At 45.4% G+C, this 23,094-nt stretch overlaps 1 protein-coding gene across 1 annotated transcript in view; it reads right to left on the bottom strand.

The window, feature by feature from the left end:
• LOC147659500 (uncharacterized) overlaps positions 1 to 23,094 on the bottom strand; it is a 290,663-nt gene that overhangs the window by 223,517 nt on the left and 44,052 nt on the right. The window contains 7 exon segments of the mRNA XM_086951694.1: positions 6,329 to 7,375; positions 8,117 to 8,226; positions 10,060 to 10,154; positions 10,586 to 10,791; positions 10,880 to 11,092; positions 11,159 to 11,540; positions 11,625 to 11,913. Coding sequence (XP_086807820.1) covers positions 6,329 to 7,375; positions 8,117 to 8,226; positions 10,060 to 10,154; positions 10,586 to 10,791; positions 10,880 to 11,092; positions 11,159 to 11,540; positions 11,625 to 11,913 — 2,342 coding nt within the window.

Here is a 23,094-nt window from a genome sequence, read left to right as displayed (position 1 = left end):
AAAAGGACGCAAATTTGGCGTGGATACCTTATGTGGTCAAAAAGTTACAAGGGCCTAAGCGCGCACTACCCCAAATCGCCAAAAAAGGGCTTAGCACAGGAGGGGAAAAGGCCTAGCAGCGTAGGGGTTAATGAGCTTCAGTCTGTGCAGAACCACCCTAGGGACTACTGGACCCTTTATAAGGCATACTTAGTGGACAATTGCAAAAATGCAGAGAAGGAAGGGCACGCAGAGGGGCGATTCTGGACACTGGATACTAAAAGAGGTTTGCAGGCTGCAACGGGGTGGGCTATGGAATGGGGATGCTGTAACACCAGACCCCTGCAAAGGACGAACGAATGTATGCAGTTGAAGAATGTACGGAATACAGGTCCTCTGGGGCAGATGTGTGGGGAGAGGTCTATGAAATGATTGTCAGCAGCAGAAAGGTATACTGAAGAGCGCCACTTACCACTGCATGCTTTATACTACTTTATGTATCATACAAGAACTATGTTGTGCAGTGGGACTACGAGGTGGTCAAATGTGCACGTGTGATCTTTAAAATGTTAATAAAAAAATAATTTAAAAAAAAACAGCAGAGAGGAGTTGGACAAGAAAAGAAAGGAATCCCCTGAGAGTGTGAAAGAAAATTCTGGACTATACAGCTATTTCTGATATTTCAGGAATTGCCTTAAATAAATGGAAGATCCAAACTACCTGCTTGTGGAATGGTGGAGGATGAGTGGAGCCTGCAACCTGCAACCAATTCCCAATTGCATTTTGTTTTCGGTGGACTGGTAATGGTGAGCCGCAGCACAGTGAACATGAAATTGAAAGTGCCACAGCAAGAAACTGCTTGTAGCTACGAAACAAAAAGGTTTAGGCGATCCTCTAAACCAAAACGTTTGTTGATCCTCAGTTACAAATGACACACACACACCGTTGTTCTTGTGTCTTAGTAAGCATGTAAGGTAGCGCTGATGGTTAAGGCATCCACTGGGGACATCTGCAGCACGCAGAGCACAGGCTTGAAGCCTTTTAAGATGCAACACATCCTCAACACTTCTTTTGTGAAGGCGTCCCCTCCCTATGATGGGGAATGCAATACAACATGTGGAGTGGAGTATAATGGACATAAGATGTGGATATTCTTAAAAGGGTTGATGCGTGTGTGTGTCTGTTTTGTATTTCCAAAACGCTTGCAGGTATAATCCAATGTGCTGTTCATCCCACTAAAAGCTAACTTTGCCCCGCATGAACCAAGAAGAGGTAGACGAAGGGTTTCTGCTACTCAGGCGTCAGCAGTGCAGAGACTCGTAATAATTATCATTTTATCTGAGCATGGTCCTGAGAGATCCACTCTCCTTCCAAAACGTACAGCCCTCCATCAGTGCTATCAGGAACGTCCTGCTCGGGTTTATGCATATTTGTGGAAAGATCAGGATGCCATGAGCTCAGGTGCAAGCAAAGGAAATCACCAATTTGACTGTTGTTGGGCTGCTAATATACAAGGTTCAACTGGCCCCTCACAGCCCTGGTCCCCGTGACACTGTACCTACTGCACCGAAGACACCATCCGCCTGATGATGAACTCCATCAACTCAGGATCGCCAACCGACCCATGTCCCCACCACATTTTCAACAAAGCAGACTCCATCATCGCACCCCATCTCCGCGATGTCATCAACTGTTCCTTGGAAACAGACCGAACTCAGCGCCCTTCTGAAGAAACCCACAGCAGACCCCACCGAACTTGAGAACTACCGCCCCATCTCGCTCCTCCCATTTCCTGCCAAAGTCATTGAGAAAGCCGTCAACAGTCAGCTCGCCGCCTTCCTCGAATCCAACAAATCCCTCGACCGTTCACAATCCAGCTTCCGAGCCAAACACAGCACCCTCATACAACGCCTCAGCAAAGTCGGAATACAAGGAAAAGCACTGGAATGGATCACCTCGTTCCTCGCCGGAAGAACCCAGAGAGTCCGCCTACCCCCTTTCAAATCAGAGGCCACGAAGTCATTAGCGGCATACCACAAGGTTCATCAGTCAGTCCCACGTTTACATGAGTCCCCTTGCATCCATCGCACGACAACACAACCTCAACATCATCTCCTACGCAGACGACACCCAGCTGGTCCTCTCCCTCACCAAAGACCCAAACACCGCCAAAACCAACTTGCATGATGGAATGAAAGAAGTAGCCGAGTGGATGAAGAAAAGCCGTTTAAAATTAAACTCGGACAAAACGGAAGTCCTCATCTTAGGGTCATCCCCCTCTGCCTGGGACGACTCATGGTGGCCACCGGCCCTGGGAACTTGTCAAGTGTCTAGAAGCACCCTGAAAGAGCCCCCTTAAAGACGATTCTGCACCCAAGACTACAGATCCCAGAATCCTTGGCGTTGTGGGCGGAGAATAAAAGGGAGAATCGGACAACGCTGGGCGTCGGATATTTTGGTTCCGGACCGGGTGTGGAGAGTTTCGTTTCTTGGAGTTCCTGTTTGCTACCTAGAGCCGGTTTTCCCGTTCTTCTTCTCAGCCGAGTGGTTTGTACTGAGGCGGAGTCTTTCTTCCTAAGGCTCGTGCGAGTGAGGCTGTGTTCCTTGCTGTTTGGAGATTCTGAGTTCCGATACGCCTTCGTAGATAGCGTGCGTGTGCTGGGAGAGATTACAGAGTACGGTCTTTACCGTCACGCCTTGTGAGGTTAACAAGGTGCTTCCTTGTTTTGTGGCTGTTTAAATTATCCCGCGCCCCTGTTGGCTGAGCCTTCTTTCTTCGGCTCGTGCAGGGTGCGCTAAGATTCCACCTTCCTTTCTTCCCACGGCGTCCCCGTTGGCAGAGCTTTCTTGCACCGGCTCATGCGGGAAACGCCCTGATTGTAATCCACTCAATTTGCGCCCCTGTTGGCTGAGCCTTCTTGCACCGGCTCGTGCAGGGTGCGCTACGCTTCTACACTCATAATCCCTCCGGTGTCCCTTGTGGCTGAGCCTTCTTGCACCGGCTCGTGCAGGGTGCGCCACGTTCCTGTTTATACAGACTTGAGCCATCTTATCAGGTACTGTAGTTTCATATTGCTTTGGGTGACGTAACCCGTTCTAATTATTCACTTCTTCGTGTAACTTGGTACAGTAGTATCATTGGTCTGTACTATTGGGATGTTGAACCTTCTTAGACTCCATCAGAGTAAGCATGATAGGTACTTATTAATCTTCCTAATTAAGTGTCTGGAAGGTCATATCCACGCTAAGCCCTCATCTAATTGTGTATTGAAGGTGGAGTTAAATACGATTCAGACCTATCCCTTGGACCAAATAGTGGGGGAAGAGAAGTATCTTCAGGGCCTACTCTTAGTTTATTTACAGGTATAGGGTGCAGTGGTTCCTTGAGTATTGTTGTGTCTAAATTACATCAAGAATCAAGACGATCACTCTTTTCTCTTTTTGTCGTTACAGTTCTCCCTCCCTGCTGTTCCCATCCTTTCCTTCCTGTTTATTATTTTGTCCTTCTGCCCTCACTTGATCCTTCCTGGACCCAGGCTATAATAGCTTTCTGGGTTCGGTTAGATCAGGAGGTGGTCAGCCTGCTGATTCCGAGGACTTGGAGGATAACAGAACTGCACCCATACCTACGGACCACGCACATAACCTGGGCTTCATCCTGGACTCCTCCCTCTCGATGACCAGACAAGTCAACGCCATCTCATCATCATGCTTCAACATCCTACGAATCCTCAAAAAAATCTTCCGTTGGATCCCCACCGAAACAAGAAAGACTGTCACCCAAGCACTGGTCACAAGCCGACTGGATTACGGAAACACCCTTTACGCCGGAACCACAGCCACACTACAGAAAAAACTCCAACGCATCCAAAACGCCTCAGCCAGACTCATATTGGACATCCCTCGACAAGCCCACATTTCCGGCCACCTCAAAGACCTCCATTGGCTCCCTGTCAACAAGAGAATAACGTACCGTCTCCTCACCCACGCACACAAAGCCCTCTACGACCTAGGACCTGAATGCCTCAACACACGACTATCCTTCTGCACCCCCCCCGCCAACTACGATCGTCCAATCAAGCCCTCGCCGCTATTCCGCGCATCCACAGATCCACCATGGGGGGAAGATCCTTCTCCTACTTAGCGGAAAAAACCTGGAACTCTCTGTTCACCCACCTCCGCCTTACACAGAACCACCTCTCCTTCAGTAACTAAAAACATGGATATTCAATAAGTAAAGCACCTCCCTCAAGCGCCTTGAGACCCTCTCGGTGAGTAGTGCGCTATACAAATATTGGAACTTGAACCTGAACTTGACCAAGAACAGCAGGAGGATCTGCTGTCCGCTGGGAAAACACGAACATGGACTTCAAACAAAATATTATCTCTAAGGCTGAAAGAGACATCTTCAATCATGAATAGCACAAATAAATGAATGCTTGCAGTGAATAATGTGTTTAAAAAAAAAAAAAACCCTGTGCCAGTGCTCATGCCACCGATTTTGCTTCACATGGCGCTGCACCATTAGTTTAGTGCCCTATTGGCTAGTTCTCCAGCTGTACAAAGCATTTTTGCAGTCGGAAACGTCCAACTGCAAAAATGCTTTCACAAATGTACCAAATACAAATTGTGATTCAGTAACACGCTACCTACTTGCAATTAGTGTGTGCGATTTGGTATTTATAGGGGGCGTGTTTACGGCATTTCTTCCAATTACTGAATCTGAATGGGCTGTATGAAAGTGTTGCGACCGAATTAAGGTCAAGTTTTACTGACTCCCTGAAGGAGGTGGTAACCCATTTGCAAATAGGTTTTGGTCCTTTGAAGAATGGAAAACAAATATTTTTAAGAGCAGGCGGCTGTCCCTCGGACCCCACTGTCTACTCTTAAAAAATTCAACGAAAAAGCTTATTTTTTTTCTTTTTAAATGTATCCCATTATCCTTTAAGGAAAACGGGCTGCATTAAAAAAAAAGAAACAGACTGCTTTATTAAAACCCAATCATAGACATTGTGACCAGCTGACCTCAGCAGGCTGCCATCTCTGTGATGGCTGTGATTACTAATGGGTCTCAAATTGCGACCTACCTCACTAATATGCATGAGGTAGGTCTATTTGAATCTCGCTAGCAATCGCTAATGAAACTCAAAAGAGTTTCATACATTAGGAATTCCAATTTCCAAATTCCGACTCAGAGAATCGCAAATACGAAATCGGTATTCCTGATGCTAGCACATCCTGCCCTAAGTCTGGTTTTATTTTGCATTCTTCGAATGAGGAAAGCCAAACAGAACTGGGATGAAAATAGACATTTAAAAAAATCAGTCTGGACACAGTACTTACTCCTTACAAGAGGTAAATCAAGTTTTATCTGGCGGCACTCATAGATAAGGGGCTGCTCAGTGGGTTTGCTGCTTTGTTGTTGGTTGCGGCAGCACTCTTCACTACCGAAGCCTGAGCGCTGTAGAGCTTAAAGAGCGACACAAAAATAAATGTGAGCCCTATAGGAGGGGATCTTAAATGCACAGAATGCTGACTCGAACCCATTGTAATGCAAGATACAGCAGGATTTATTGAGGAAAAGAGGTCTACATACATCTGCAATAACTACAGTTCAACTACTAACTCTCAAACATATGTGATAAAAGGTATGATGGGAAGATAAAAGACCCCACGTTTCTTTCTGCAGCTCCAACGGTAATCACACACCACAAAGAGCGAGCAGCACCTGGGCTGAAGATGGAAGCAAGTCCGTTCTGAGAGGCGAGTAGGGACTTTGGCATCTGTGAATAGGGGTCTGTGCTGAGAGCCCAAGCTGTAAGCTAAAAGTTGTTGTGACGTGTAAGTAGTAGTTTAGTGTGTGTTTTGTAAGACGGTGTGATAGCGTTGCGGCTGTGCCCTCATGTAATGGCGTGAGCGAGGTGGTAAATGAATCCTATATTCGGTTGGTACAATAGAATCAACTCGCAGTGAGAAAGACTCAGAACATTTATAAAGAAATAACACAAGGATGTGATTGGTTACCAATCATATCTCCTTACATTCTTGTACAGCTGCTTGCAATCACGCTTCACAGGTATTGTATTGTATTGTATTGTATATTGGATTTGTAGAGCGCCTTATCAACCCGGGGTCTCTAAGCGCTTAGCGGAGAGTGGACACAGTGTTGTTAGGGAAGCAGCTAGATGGTACCCCATGCCTCCTGAAACAGCACGGTTTTTAGCTTTTTTCTGAAGGGCAACAGGCTTGTTTCTTTACGCAAGCTCTCTGGCAGTTTATTCCATGCACTAGGAATTGTGTAGGAGAAAGTGCGCCCTCCTAGAGAGGACAGTTTGAACCGTGGACATACCAACAGTGCAGCATCTACTGATCGTAAATTCCTGCTAGGGGCGTACAGGACAAGACGTTCCTTAATGTATTTAGGGGCTTGCCCGTAAAAGGCTTTATGCGTAATGCATAGGCCCTTGAACTTGGCCCGCTGTTTCAACGGCAGCCAATGAAGTTTGCGAAGGAGGGAGGTGGCATGAGTCTTTCTTGGTTTATTGAAAATGAGTCTGGCCGCGTCGTTCATGACTATCTGGAGTCTGTTCATCAGCTTTTGTGGAGTACCGACATACAGAACATTACCGTAGTCCAGATGTTCCAGGATTAATGCTGATACTGCTCTCCTGAGAGTGTCCACCGTCAAGATGGGGGACAATTTACGCAGTTGTCTTATTAGGCCCACACAGGTGCCCACTACAGCTGATACCTGGGCTGACATAGTGAGATTGGCATCTAAAACTATGCCTAGGCTTTTAACTGTTTCTGCAGGTACTGGGGAGTTTCCTAATTCAGTGGGCCATAAGAGGTCACTCCAAGGGCTAGATCTTGTCGTAGTTGCAAGTACCTCAGTTTTGTCAGGATTAATCTTTAATGAATTTGCCGTCATCCAATTGACGGTAAATTTTAGGATGTTTTGCAATTTCTGATCTGCTGTTGGAGAGTTACCAATTTGAATGATGATCTGTGTGTCATCAGCGTAATTGTATATACTACAGTCCATCTTATTTAGTGATGAGATAAGAGGTTGCAGATATGCATTAAACATCAAGGGTGACAGGGCCGAGCCTTGTGGGACTCCACACGTGATCCTTGCTGCCTCGGATACCAGGTTATCCAGTTGTACTCTCTGGACCCGTTCACCAAGGAACGAGGTCAGCCAGGCATGGGTCATGCCCTGGATACTGAAATCCCACATCCGCGACAGTAGTAGGTCGTGTTTGACCATATCGAATGCCACGGAGAGGTCAAGCAGCACCAGGGCACAAGGGTCTTTTTTATCTGCTTTCAATCGCAGGTCGTCCAGCACGGAGAGCATGACCAATTCCGTGCTATTATGGGCCCTGAATCCGGCCTGGTTGGGTTCCAACAAGGAGTTGTTGATGATGTGAGAGGCTGGGCAGCACATGCTGCTCCATTATTTTGGCTAAGAAAGGAAGCTGTGTGATGGGCCTGTAGTTTTTCAAGATCTTGGTGTCTGCCCCTGCCTTTTTTAAGAGAGGAATCAACCGGGCTTCCTTAAGGTTGGAAGGTACCTGTCCGGATGTGAGTGAGCTGTTTAGGAGCGATAGTATGTCATCCTCCAGTCCTGACCAGGCTTGTTTGTAGATCCTCGGCGGGCATGGGTCTGCCGGTGAGCCTGATTTGACTTGACCCATCACTATTTTCAGAGTTTCTTTAGTGAGTAAGGGATGGTAGGGGTAGGTTTTTGAGTGATTCCCGGGCAGTCCAGTCTAGGGGTGGTCTCGATTTCTGTCAGGAGGTCAGATATCTTGATGGTGAAGAAGGACTGAAATTTATGGCAGTCTTCTTGCGTGAAGGAGGGGGGCTGTTCCTTCCTTTTTATCAGTTCTGTAAGGACTTTGAAAATTTCTTTCTGAGGATTGGGTGCTGTCGCAATTCTGCTTTCGTAAAACTCACTTTTCCAGGCCCTAATAGCTTGTTTATAAGTGGTGAGCTCTTTAACATACGAGGCTTGGGTATTGGGATCATACCCCTTTTGCCAGGCTCTCTCGCTCCGACCCAGGGAGCATTTCAGGAGCCTCAGAGCGTCATTGAACCAGGGGGCCCCTTTCCCTTTGTCCCCAATTTTTACCCTTCGTGCAGGTGCCACTGCTTCAATGGCGTTTTCCAGTTTTTGTAACAGTTTGAGGCTAGCCATCTCAATGTCATCCTCTGGTAGTCTGTTAAGGTGGGAGGGTTTCTCTAATGTGGATAATAGAGTATCAGTGTAAATTGAGTTGCACCTTCTCACAATCTTCCACTCGGCGGTGGGGATTACTTTTTGCCCCGGGAATGCTAATCTACCCTGCAGCAGGTGATGATCCGACCATATGCAGGGCGAGATAGTGATAGGGCTCAGCACCGGGACTGAGGTCCAAATCAGATCCAATGTGTGACCTTTCTTGTGTGTTGAACCTGTCACTATCTGGGTTAGTTCTAGTGCGGTCATAGCTTCTTCCAACTGTTTGGACGTTGCGTCTTTGGTGGACTCCTCCCAGTGGAGATTGAAATCTCCTATTACCACAAGACCCTCATACCTTGTTCGGAGGTCGTAAACTAGTCCCAAAAAAGGCTCGATAAAGGCTGGGAGAGTTCTGGGGGGGCGATAGACGATGTGTATCGCCAGGCAATTGGTGGCAGAACAAAGCTTGACTCCCAGGATGTCCGCACCCTCTATACTTTCTGCACAAATGGTTTCCGATTTAAAGGAGTTATTATAAAAAAATGACACCTCCCCCCCCTTCCTACCATCTTTCCTATTGTGGATGGTGGCGCTGAAGTTGGGTGGCAGAGCTGCCACCAAGTCAGGCATGGACGAATCCTCTAGCCACATCTCCATGATTCCTACTACATCTAGGTTGCCTTCTTGGAGCAAAGAGAACACCTCCAAATTGTGTTTTTGGAGGGAGCGTGTGTTGAGCAGGGCAACGCTCTGTGATGTTACTTTGCCTCTTTCCCTCCTAGTGTTAGTTTTACTAGTAGATGACTCGGCTGTGGGTTTCAGCAGCTCCTCCTACCTTAGTGCCTCCACTGTTTGCGGGCTAATGAGACCGGTTTTATTATTTAGTGCAAGCAAGGCTTCCCTGGGGTACCACGGCACCGGACCAGGGGTCGTGGCCCCTGGTCCCGGCCAGGAGCGGACGGGCGCAGACGGGCATGCCTTTGGCGCGCCTTCGGTGCTCCGCCGGCGCCCCCGCTGCGCCCGTCCGCTGCACTTCCTGTATGAGGGTGCCATTTTATACACTCAAGGGCGGGAGTGCGGGCAGGGCTAAGCGCTCGAATGCTAGCCCACCAGCCTTCTCCTCACCCAAGATGGCAGCCCCACGTAGCCCTAACTCGGCTACAATCGAGGTGAGTGGCACAGAGCAAAATGCCTAAAACCCTAATATCGGTTTTTGGATTTTCTCCTAGCGTTAAGAGCAGGTCCCGGCTTTCCGCCTCAGGAAGCTGTGGATTAATGGGAGCTAACAGTCACTAAGGTGACCAGAGCTGCAATTACAGAGCCCAGGTCTAGGCCGGGAAAATTACTCATCTTAATGATGCTGCCTCACTGGGGGCACATATGACTTGGCATGCTGGCGGCAAGGTCAGAAATGACTTCTCTAAATAAATTTAGCACAGGCATACCATTATGCATGGAGTGCTTGCCTTTTGAACACTTTTAGCTGGGACTTAAACATCAGTATGCCGTACATCATGCCCTTAAATACCGAACAATGCTAATTAGTGCATGGACTATTAAAATAAATTAATCTGCAAGCCACTGCTGCCTGTAAAGCTCTGCAACCTCTCTCAGAAACTAGTGCAGCAAACATCATGCGAAGAAGAAACATGCTCAGCGATGAAGTGTATGCGCTTCGCAACGGAGTTTGCGCACTCAGTGTTATTACACTAAATGCACGTCCCCTACAGGGAACTCTGGCCATTAGGCATTTTTGGCTATAAGCCCTCGCTAAATTACAACATTCAAGTGAAACTTACTTTGGGGTAAGCAGGACATAAGATTGTTACAGTGAAAATGAATCTATCTTGTTTGTATTAATTGGTGTTGTAGAAACGTCGTTTTGAGTGAAGTTCCTGGCATAAACTGTGCAGTGATAGGTTTCAGTTTAGTGTGTATTATTTGGTGCCATTGCATATGAAGCTCTTCTCACACTCAGTGCAGCGATGAGGCCTCTCACTGGAGTGTAAACTTCGGAGCTGTAGAAAAAGTGCCTTACCAGTAAAGCTCTTCCCGCACACTGTGCATTGATAAGGCCTCTTTCGTGTGAAAAAAAGAAAAGCGCTTGGAAGACACTTTGCAGTGATAAGGTTTCTCTCCGGTGTGTTTGGTGTTACAAGACTTGACTTTTGATTTAAGCTCTTTTCGCACACAGTGCAGTGAAAAGGCTTCTCTCATGTGTGTACACTTTGATGCCGTACAAGGTATGCCTGATAAACGAAGCGCTTGGAACACTTAATGCAGAGATAAGGCCTCCCTCCTGTGTATGTTCTTTGATGCAGTACAAGCGATCCCTTATCAGCAAAGCACTTGGAACACACTGTTCAGTGATAAGGCTGCTCTCCGGTGTGTACATTTTGATGCCGCACAAGGGTACTCCTATCAGCAAAGCGCTTGGAACACAGAGTGCAGTGATAAGGCCGCTCTCCTGTGTGAGTTCTTTGATGCAGTACAAGATTTCTCTTCTGAGAAAAGGTTTTGGAACACACAGTGCAATGATGAGGCCTCTCTCCTGTGTGTACGCTTTGATGCTTTACAAGGGTCGCCTTACAAGAAAAGCGCTTTGAACACACAGTGCAATCAATGATAAGGTTTATCCCCTGTATGTTTTCTTTGGTGCTGAAGAAGTTTTGCCTTTTGACTGAAGCTCTTCTCACACATGGTGCAGTGAAAAGGCTTTTCTCCTGTGTGTATGCGTTGATGCTGAAGAAAATTTTCCTTTTGAGTGAAGCTCTTGGCACATACAGTACAGTGATAAGGCCGCTCTCCTGTGTGAGTTCTTTGATGCAGTACAAGGTGTGCCTTCTGAGAAAAGGTTTTGGAACACACAGTGCAATGATGAGGCCTCTCTCCTGTGTGTACGCTTTGATGACGTACAAGGGTCGCCTTACAAGAAAAGCGCTTTGAACACACAGTGCAGTGATAAGGTTTCTCCCCTGTGTGTTTTCTTTGGTGCTGTAGTAGATTTGCCTTTTGACTGAAGCTCTTCTCACACATGGTGCAGCGATAAGGCCGCTCTCCTGTGTGAGTTCTTTGATGCAGTACAAGGTTTCTCTTCCGAGAAAAGGTTTTGGAACACACAGTGCAGTGATAAGGTTTCTCCCCTGTGTGTTTTCTTTGGTGCTGTAGTAGATGTCCCTTATGACTGAAGCTCTTCTCACACATGGTGCAGTGATAAGGCTTTTCTCCTGTGTGTATGCATTGATGCTGATGAAGAATTTTCTTTTGAGTGAAGCTCTTGGCACATACAGAACAGTGATAAGGCCTCTCTCCTGTGTGTACGCTTTGATGAGGCCTCTCCCCTGTGTATACACTTTGATGCCGTACAAGGCTATTCTTATGAGCAAAGCGCTTGGAACACTCTGTGCAGTGATAAGGCCTCTCTCCAGTGTGTGTTCTTTGATGCTGTAAAAAAGTTGCCTTTTGAGTGAAACACTTTTTACACGTTCCGCAGGGATATGGCCTGAGGCTGGTGTGTCCTTTTTTGTGCCTCACAAGATTTGTCTCATTGATAAATTCTTTGTCACACAGATTACAAGCAAAGCGTCTCTCCTTCATGTGCATTCTGCGCCGTTTCCTTAAGTCGATATTTTGAGTTATATTCATCTTGCCTCCGGAACCTTTATGGCTTTCTTTCCCATTCATATTTTCTAGATGTGATTGTTGTTCTGCAAAATAGAAAAAACATTGAAAATTACATGAAGAAAATATTTCTTGAAAAAGCTGCCTTAATATAATATGGAGAAGTGAACAGTTACAATTCAGGGTAAAAAAATGTAAGTTCTAGGAAAAAGAGTCACACTTCCCTTTGAGGCACAAATGGTGGCTAGTCCTCCTACATAAAGTGCGTTGACCTGGTCCTGCAGCAGGAGCATGCTGGGAAATCAAGTGATTCACAAGAACCACTGTTCGACATGGGGTTTCTGGTTGGCTAGGGTAGGTACATAAGCCAGGCAGAATCCACCACTCTAGTCCTGGTAAGTCGGATACACACCTAAGATAACCTGCGCTCACCCTCTGGTAGATTGGTGCAGAGCAGTCAGGCTAGTTTAAAGAGGCAATGTGCAGAGCATTTGTGCAACACACTCGCGCATCAACACAGTGAGTAAACCACAAAAGGGAATCCACGCAGGATTATGTAAAAAAAAAAATCTATATTGTAAATTAAACAAGACCAAACTGACTTAAATCACACCGTTAGTGCAAATAATGCAGGTTTGACAGAGACAAACACAAATTACTATGAAAACATAGGTCACAGCACACCTGCGCTCCTATTACACTTCATACGGTAAGCCTAGTGAACGTGGTTGAAGTGATTGCATTTAGAAACCAAATGTAGGGCGCAGGAGCAGCTACTAAACGCTAAACAGTAATTGAGCTTGAGTCTTCCAGCAGTTCTCCTCTATGGACGGCCTACGCCATTCTTGAGGTCATCTCCAGAGTAGAGACAATGCTGAACAAGAAATGCCCCTCCCGCTCTTGCGAATTTGGAGCCCGCCGGGGCTGCTTGAATCGCGTATCTTTGCCCAAGGGAAACCAAGCCACCCGTGAAGGGGAGCAGGGTGGCTTTAACCCTCTTCTAGACCTAACCCGCCTCACAGTACCTTTGTGGGTGCAGGGTCACTGTCCTCAGGGCATCTGTAACTTGCTAACAATGTTGTAATGTCTCGGGAGTGAGACCCGACGTTGAAAGCTTCGTGCAGTATACGCGTTAAAACCAGAGGGCGAGGCTGGCTGGAATGAGCCTCAGAATGCTGGCCCGCCGCATGTTACAGAACGTGTCATCGAAAGGCCTGCCTTGAAGGCTTTGTGCAGCTCCTGTAGCTCTGCAGCCTTGGACGCTGCACTGTACCACCTCAGAGCAGTACACGTCTTCAGGGGGCTGTTCCTCGGGTCTCACAACCATAGGGGCCACACTAGTTTGTTCTTGGTGGCATCTGATGGTGGCGATATCTTGCCAGACTCCGGGGGTGAGGTTCACAATGCAATTTAGCTGCAGTGAGCACGCTGGCTCAAGGACGTGTTTGTTTCTCTGGTAATGCCTCCAGGCGAACCAACGCTGTTCACGCTAGAGAAAAACATTCACCACATGCTGGTTTGTAAAACATGGAACACTTCCCTAGAATGCACAAAGGCACTCCCCTGGTCATAGAGCTGCACTGTAGTTCCATGGTGCACTGTCCTGTAATGCACAAAGTTTTACCTTGGTGCAGAAGGGAGCACTGGCAACATGCTAGCCCTTGTAAAATGGGCTCACCCAGCAGAAGTCTTGGAGAAAAGATGCAACAAGGTCTTTGATGGCCCTGAGATCTCGAGAGAACAGGGGGCAAGACAAAAAAGTCCTTGGAGAGCATTTCGGGGCACAAAAGGAGGTGGCAGCCAGCAGACAGCACATACAGTTAGGTTGCAAATTGGTAGTCCGCCCTGCAGCCCAGCTGCAGCAGGTCAACACAACAAGGCAGTTAGTTGAAATGGTTGTTGCTCCTGGCAGCACAGCAGTCCTCATGGCAATGAGCAGTTTGTAGAGCCAACAGTGTCTGGCTATCAGTCCCAAGAAGCGTCTAAAAACATGGGATCAGAGCTCCAGTACATATACTCAAAAATGTCTTTGATGAACGGGTGACTTCAAATGAACCCTCAGAAGTGTTCAACAGTCCCTTGCAGCCCATCCTGGCTCCAGACGATAACTAGGGGGTAAATCAGTCCTTTGAGTGAGGACAGGACACAACCTATTCAAATGTAAGTGTGAATCACCTCTCTTCCAGCCCAAGAAGACTATCAGCATGCAGATGAATGCAGATGTATCCCCTGTCACACCCAGCCCCTTCCATTGGGAAAAGTTGGTTGTCATGACTCTTCCAAACATGATAGTTGCAGTTTCCTCTGTAGTTGAGTGAGGGGGTCAAACAGTAACCTCAATGAATAGTGTTCAAAACACCTTCGAGGTCGAGCTTCCCCAATGTAGAATGCTGAACAGCTTTCTTTAGAGTACTTATGAGGCGTTCGACCAGACCATTGGCCTGGGGTCAAAGGGGAGTGCTTTTTTTGATTCTTTATATTGAGGTGATTTAGAAGGTTTTTGAATTCTCGACTATTAAAAGGTGGGTTGTTGTCAGATTTTAAGATTGCAGGTACAAGTCATGACGCAAAGATGCCATCTAGGTTTTGAATAGCCCTGCTCATGTGTAGTGGATGAAAGGTCTTCTACCAATGGAAAATGGGAGTATTGATCAACAATAACTAGAAGATAATGCCCATTATCCAGACGGACATATAAAATCAATAGCAATTCTCTCCCAAGCATGATGGGGCAATTCTGACATAATCAATGGTTGCTGACTAACTTGAGATGAAAGACAGATCGACAGACTCGATCACGGAGAGCTCTCTTAGTGGCAACTATTCCTCGAACTCCTTCTTGGGCTAATTCTACTACTTGTTGTCAGAGACTTTGGTGAATAACAATCCGTGTACCTTGCAGAATGAGGCCTTTCTGCTTTACTGAATGTTCATCTCACATTTCTGAACTTCATATACTCGCTGTCATTAGTGAGAGGTCTAGAATACTGGTCCACAACTTTTAATCTTGACATGCCACTACCTTGGCTTGTGGCAGTGGCAATTTGCTCTAAAGACATGACAGTTGGTGTACTCGATTTCACAATAAATTGGATGTAATCCTCCACTGTCTTAGATGGGGTACCAAGGCATAATCAGCCAGTTTCTGATCTTTCCCTGGATAATGAAGAATCGTTACCAGGATGATAATTGGATTAATTCATTAAAATTGGAGATTTCAGATTTTATAATACGTAATTCGGATACTGCCCCTCTTCACATTGTTTGGGATTCACTGAAAGCCTTTTTTCGTGGTATTCTAATAAGTAAGGATGCTTCAGAATGGTGTGTTGTCAAGCAAGCGAGAAATTCACTTTATCAAAAAATAAATGCCTTAACCTTATTGCGGCAATCCGATCCCTCTTACGTTGTTAAAAACAAGTTAAATGAAGCAAAACGTGAACTCAGTGCAAATTTTTTTAAACAGAGTGAGGAACAATTTCGAAGACAATCTCAGCAGATTTATGAGGAGAGCAATCTTACCTGTAAACTCTTGGCCTGGCAGGCGAAAGAACAAGCTGCCGCGAATCAGATTTGTTTGTTAAAATGTCCCACTACACGTATAGAGACATCGCAGGCTGCAGTAATTGGTACTCTAATGCTGTCGCATTATCAACAGATATATACACAACATCAAAATATAGATCACGCAAAACTCATTCATTTTTTAAACCGATATGAAATACCCTCTCTTCCTCAAGAAGATCAGGAAGCAATGTCAACTCCATTTACCAAGGCTGAATTAGAACTGGTGGTAAAGGACTTACCAATGGGTAAGGCTAGTGACCCGGATGGCCTTCCAGCCGAATTTTTTAGGTTTTCTTAAATTCTTTTTCTGATTTCTTACTTCAGCTGTTAAACTCTATGCTAAATGGTGGGCAAGTGCCAGATTCCTTCGCTGAAGGCTCTGTGGTTAGTTTTCCTAAAAAGGGTAAAGACCTTAAAGATCCCAATTCATATAGGCCTATTACCTTATTGAACACCGATTATAAGATCACAACCAAATTACTATCATTGCGGTTTAATTCCATTGCTGCTGCGGATCTTATTCACCCTGACCAGAAAGGCTTTATTGCGGGCCGCCAACTGGTAACTAATACTCACTTTTTGGTGGAGGCCTTAGATTATTTTGAGATTAAAAAGATCCCTGCTTTAATTTTACTGTTAGATGAAGAAAAGGCTTTTGATTTGGTGGTTTGGACAACATTATTTGTTATTTTGGCACATTTTGGAATTCCCCCACAAATTATTAGTTTAATTCAAAACTTATCACTGGTGCTAAAGCCAATATAATTATTAATTCGGTTTTGGCAGGCACAGTTTTGGTTCAGCGAGGGACTCGGCAAGGCTGCCCTCTGTCCCCCATTCTTTTTGCTTTTTTTATCGAGCCTTTAGCCTTAACAATTCGTAACTCTGTAAATATTGTCCCTCCGGTTCCCTCCATGGCCAAAATTTAAATGTACGCAGATGATATCATGCTTTTAATTAAGCCGGATATTAAGTCTCAGTCCTGTGCCTTACAGCTTTTTGAGGAATTCGAAACCTTAGGCGGCTATCGGATTAATAAAAAAAAAAAACGAAATATTAGTCTGTGGAGGTATAGATTCTAATTTACACCCAGAGTTAGCTGGATGTATTAATTCAAGGCCAAAGAGGTATTTAGGGGTTTTTTTCCGTCTCGGTCTCAGACCTATACACACTTAGGGGGTCATTATGATAGCGGATTTTCCGCATCCTCGGGGCCGGCGGAAGCCACCGCCGGCCCCGAGGATGCGGAAAATCCGCAGCGGACTGACCAAAGGCCCACCGCCAGATTAGGATGGCTGGTGGGTCCTGGTTTCCGTCCACAGCTTTTCCGCAGCGGTCGGATTACAACCGCTGCGGAAAAGCTCTAATATGGTGGACGGTGTCTTCCAGACACCGTCCACCATATTAGGATGGCCAGTAAAGTATGCTTTTCCGCGGCGGGTTTTCCGCCACGGAAAAGCATACGGAACTTCACTGCGGGGGCCCGTTGCGGGCCCCCTAGGTGAAGGGGGGGTGGGGGGTGCACATGGGGGCTACCTATGGTACCCCCCTGCATTTGCATGCAGAAAGCGGCAGGCACCGCGCGGTGCCTGCCTCTTTCTGCATACAAATGCAATGCGTGCATTTTTAACATTGCCGCGGGTGCAGCATGGAAGCTGCAACCGCGGCAATGTTAAAAATAGAGGATGTGACCGTCAGGGTGGCGATCACATCCTAATTGCACAGGAGGGAACTCCGCATGCCATGCGGAGGTTCCCTCCTGCTCTGGGGTCGCGGACGGACGCAAGTCCGTCCACGATCCTAATCGACCCCTTATTTTTGAACCTCTTTTACGGAAAATACATTCCATGTTTGTTAGATGGAGTCCCTTGCCACTGTCAATTTTGGGTCGTGTGGCCCTGATCAGAATGTCTGTACTCCCGCTTTTCAACTTTTTATTTTCAACTATTCCATGTTCTCTACCTGCGGCCTTTTTCTCAAAAGTAGAATCTTTATTCTTAGGATTCATATGGGCCAAAAAAACTCCTAGATTAGCAACAAGAACTCTTTATGCAGATATAAAACAAGGAGGGCTTTCTCTACCTAATATTAAAGATTACTGTAGCGCATATTTTGCTAGTTACGCGACCCCCAGCTCAATATTTAGAGCGTTTCAAAATTGGAATGCACAGTCCTAATTTATTTATTAACTTTTTTTTTAATGTAATTTGTTACGAGACTCAGATTCCCTTCTCTTTGCAAATTCCGAAATCTCCAAAATTAGTGCGATATAAGATTATGAACTGGTTTTTTAAACGACGGGATGCTATCCTCAAAAGATACTCTCTTCGCATTTCAATTCTAGGACCCCCTTAAAATATATCTTCATATATACAGGGATTAAAATCAGTCCAGATATTGTAATGCAGTGGAATTGCAGAGGGTTTAACACTTTATCAGACTTTTTAAGGGATGAGGCTTGGTTAAACCCCGGCAAGATGCAACAATTGATTCAGGGAAACTATCTGCTAATGGGTTCTCATACTTTGATTTATAAAATGCTGGAACAACTGGATCCCAGAAATCTCTGTTCATCGATTCAGCTATGGGATGATTTGTTTTTGACTATACGGTCGAGGAAACCTGGGGAATAGAAATGTTGTTTAGCTCATCATATCGAGGTGGATGTGAGTCTGAAAGCTATTAAAAAATGGCAGGATCAAGAGAACCATGCTCTTTCTGGTAATGTGTGGAAGACTTTAAAAGAATTAAACTTCAGTGCGTTGCGCTAACTGGAGAAGAATGCTATTTTTTAATAAATGGCTTTTATACCACACCCCGGCGGTTATCTCAAAAATGTACGTTAATACATCTGCTAATTGTTTTAGATGTCAGCAATTCTCCCCTGCTAATTGGTCTATAATGTAATGTAATGTAATGTATTGCGACTTATATAGCGCACGTATCACCCGAAGGCATCAAGGCGCTTGCCTTGGGAACCCGTCCTGGCTTTTTCCCTGTGAGATAACCCCTACTGGGCATCCCCAAGGTGAAAGCCAGGCATCCCGCAGCAGGTGGGCCACCGTAGTGGAGATTAAGCAAGCTATTGCCCAGAGTTGCAGCGTGGGACCCCATGATTAGAATAGGCACCGAGGCGAGAATTATCGAGTCCGTGGACATTTTTGGGCTCAGGACTCTGCCGCGTCGGGAATTGAACCCTGGTCCCGGGCCAGACCTCTGCATCAGGGTCTGCCGCTCTAATCAGTGAGCCACACTTCTTCACTCACATTATAGTCTATTGCTCTAAAATTGTACCCTTTTGGAATGAGATTTTTAGATTTCTGCAAGCTGACTGTGAGATTCAGATTTCGTATAATGTAAAATTAATGCTGTACGGATATGATTCCGAGCTGGAATTTGCTGATCAAACGGTTAAATTGCTGTATATTGTAATGGCAGTAGCAAGGTCGTTAATATTGCAAAATTGGAGATCAATTCAGGTCCCTTTGTTTCATGCATGGTTGCAAAAAATGAGTAATGTTAGAAGAAGTGAATCTTTATATGCACAACGAATAGGAGGGATGAGGAAGTTTGAAAAAATTTGGAGATCGCATTTTGAGTCATTCTGGACTATTGTATTTATGCTGAAAACGTAGCCCTTTCTGTATGTGAACGTATTTTTGTTTTAATTTATGCTTTGATGTTGATATTGTTTCTGTATTTGTTCAGACCTTATGATCCAAAGAACTTCAATAAAAAATTGTTTAAAAAAAAAAAAAAAAAAAGAAGATGAAGAATCGTTTAGTTGTAATTCTTGTGACCTCAAACCCCAATGCTCAATTCGAGGAGGCATTTTGGCTGTGGGATTGCCAAATACCATCAACAATGCTTGGGCATCAGCTACTAATGTGAAGGGCTTTCCATACACAAACACATGGAAATTATTCACAAGCCCAAACCAGTGCCACACTTTCTTTCTCAGGGTGCGAGTATGTACGTTCAGTTTGTGACTGGCTCTTATTGGCATGTACCACGATATGTCTCCAGGCATTTGGCGGTCCCTTGTGCTGTGCAAGGATTGCGCCTAACCCTACAGGGCTAGCATAAACTACAACCTCTGTATGGAGTTTGGGATCAAAGTCGGGCGTTTCAATGACGCTCTCAATGGCTTGTTTGATTTTTTGGACGCTCTTCTCACACTCACGTGACCAATGAAAAGACACATACTTTTTGGTTAGTTCTGGTGCAATGACCATAGCAAAGTCTTGTATGTATCTAGAACAGTAATTGACCGTTCCACGAAATGACTGTATCATAGAAATGCCTTGTGGGGGATTTGCAGTAGACAATGCTTGCACGCTAGCTGGATCAGGTTTCATACCCCCATCACAAAAGACATGGCTGAAGAATTCCAGGCTTTTTTTGTGGAATTCACATTTGTCAGCATTCAGAGTTAAGGCTGCATCATTCAGCAAACGATATACTTGCATGAGAGTTTTGTAATGCTCTTTCTGTGCAGCCCCATAATACCAATATACCACTACAGTTAAATGCATTTACTACAGGCTATATGATAAGTCAAATGACGACTTGGAAAAGTTCTGCAGCAGAGGATACACCAAAACTCAATCGCTTGTAGCAAAACAAACCAATATGCGTAGAAAAGGTTGCAACGTATCTGGATTTTTCTTCAAGTTCCAATTGGTAAGATCCTTTATTTAGGTTGAGTCGAGAGAAGAACTTTGCGCCATTCAATTGAGTTATTATATCAGCAATGTGCGGACTGTGAGGTTTCTCTCGCCCAGTTGTTCCGTTGGCCTGACGCATGTCAACACTTATGCGTACAGCTCCTTCCCTGTCTCTTTTAGGCACTGTTACAATGGGAGAAAGCCATGGTGTCGGACCAATGGAGCATTCAATGATGCCATGTATAAGTAAAAAATGAAGTTTCTTTTCAACAGCTTCTTGTAAGTGAAACGCAACTCGTCTATGTTTTTTTTTGTCAAAGTTATGTTTATTAATATTTAAAACAGAAACATGCGACAATCCCGCTCATCTTCCACCGCAGGGGGTAGCAATTAAACCAAAGCCCAAATGCAACATGGTGAAGCAAGACAGAACCCCAAATAAGCAGGACCCCTATCACACAAGCTAGCTCTCTGAAGGATACAGCTTCTGACAGAAACGGGGTATTCCATGCGACCTGCCAAATGAAGAGGAGAAGTTGCGAAGGCTCAAGGCAATCACACTCCCGGCGGCCCGTATAGCGGCCTACAGTCCCAAGGCTAAAATTAATAGCTGCCGTATTGCGGAATGTCAATTGGAGTGCTTCCCCAAGTAGTTTCCCTTGTGGGCATTGTCATAAAAGAAATGATAAGAAGGAACAAACACACAAACAACAATGAAATACGGAACCCCCTCCCCACCCAAATCCCTCCCCCTCCCCAGTGGTGGTAGCAACTTAAAAAAGACGGAGGTCAAGTAAACATATTGTCACGGATTCATAGCTGAAAGAGGTGGAGAGCTCTAACACTAGCAGGATACACTGCAAACGGAAGACCCTTGGAAAGAAAAGCGACCAATGGGCCCCAGCGGAATTCAAAGTTCTTAAAATCATCCCTAAAGATGTCAGCCATCCGCTCTAGACTCAGTAGCTTCCATAGGCGAGAATGCCAGAGGGGGGTGGCCGGCGCGTCCTTTCTTTTCCACGCCGCAGCCAGGGTGAGCTTGGCAGCCCCAATGCAGAGCCACACAATCTTTTTATCTGCCTTAGTCTGATGTTCGAGACTTGGATCACGGTGACCTAGTAGGGTAGTAGCCATCGATGTAGGGATGGGGTAACCCAACATCTCTTTAATATGGGCAAGAATTTCCTCCCAGAACGGACGGATGCTGGGGCAGTCCCACCAGATATGCTGAAAGTCCCCTAGTAGCCCACATCCCCTCCAACATCTGTCAGAGGTACCAGGGAATATCTGTCTCAGCTTGGCTGGGTATAGGTACCAATCCATCATGGTTTTCATGTGCGCCTCCCTAAATTCCAAGGAGTGATATAACTTTGCGATATCTGACCATAAATGTGTCCACTCCTCGTCGGTGATTTCTTGTCGAAGGACTCCCTCCCACATGGACATGTATCGGGGTCTAGGAGAAATCACAGTGGAAAGTAAGAACCCGTATATGACATCCTTCATGGAGTAGGTCTTGGTGAGAAAGGCCTCAAATTTCGTGAGGGGCCGTGTAGCTGCGTCTCTCACCTGAGGAGATAGTGCCCAGTGAAGTAGTTGTGCTTGATGATACCGTTCATATTCCCCAACCCCATAGTCCCTCTTACAATTGTCAAAGGTGAGCGGATAGAAGTTATGGAAGAGATGTGTTTATGCAAGGCAGCCTCCCTCCTTCCAAGCCTCAAAGGGACTCTCTTCTAGCGCGGGGGGGGGGAGCAGGATTGAAGTGTATTGGCGTAAAAGGGGAGGGAAAGGTAGTCCACTTGTCATGCTTGGAAACCGAGTCCCAAACCTTTAAAGTAGTGCGGGTGGGGGTGCTGATATAAACATTTTTGGGCCTGTCGCTCTTGGGCCTCCATACCAAATTCCAGATCGTCATCCTTGCAATGCTCCGATCCATATGTAACCAGTGTTTTTCTGACTCCTGTTGTGTCCATTCTACCAATACTCAGAGTTGCGCTGCTATTGTAGCGGGAATTCTGTTCTCCTACAGAACTGTGCATAGAACCTCGGTGAATTAGGATGGCCCAAAACTCACCTCAGTACCCAAAATCCCCTTACCGAGCTAGCTACAGTGTCTCATTGGTCATAACAAACTCCCAATGTTTAGACAGACCAGAACTTGAACTTAGAATACCTCAGGTATCGTGGAACACATGAACACTCTTTCGCTATATAATCATTTCAAACCAGAAAGTGGAGTAAATGAGGACACGTGCATATTTGAAATATTTATTTACTAATGCAGGGTTCTCAAACGCAGTATCTTATATAATACAAGCAAACATATCATAAGAAACAAAGTTATCAGCATAGTTACTAGTCCATAGAAAGCGAACGGTGACAGCATACTAAGATGCTGAAATGAATAGGAATTAACAACACCTATTTCTCACCCTCGCTAACTAGCATAGTATATTATATCTATGAAGGTCTCTTTGGGTTTTAGCAGGGCGGGCCCATACCTCAAAATCTCAGTGGCAGAGGATCACATCATCTTCCACCAGCTCTCTGCATGCGAAGCACCATCAAGTGTGTTACATGTGCTCTAAACAAAGCAATATAAAACCCGCGTAAAGCCAGATTTTGGCAGCAGCTGCATTTGTGTTATGTCTAGGAAGGTGCGAAGATCAGACCTCACAACAACACTCTGTCGAGTTATCCTTGGAGGTTTCAGCACTCACTGTACAGACAGTGTACCAAGCAAAGCTGATATCAGAGTAATAACATATTATTCTCAAGTAAATCACAACGCTCTTCTAGGTTGAAAGCTAAAATAACAATTATGTGTCGTGTGCAAACTTAAGCAAAAGGAAAAATGGCGCTTAAACATTTAATAAGCTCATGCTAACTTAACACAGTATATAGAAAAGCAGTAACTATATGACACCACCCCAATGATCCGAGCATGGACAAGATAAGGTAAGGTAAGACCAGAATAGTGGCATAACATGAAAGCAGAGTTCAATAATAATGAGCTAATATAATTTTCAA

Source organism: Lissotriton vulgaris, unplaced genomic scaffold (assembly GCF_964263255.1).
Source record: "Lissotriton vulgaris unplaced genomic scaffold, aLisVul1.2 SCAFFOLD_1022, whole genome shotgun sequence".
NCBI classification, from domain to species: Eukaryota; Metazoa; Chordata; class Amphibia; order Caudata; family Salamandridae; genus Lissotriton; species Lissotriton vulgaris.
The sequence above is the reverse complement of the archived record's forward strand: the minus strand, read 5'-3'. Positions and strand labels throughout refer to the sequence as shown.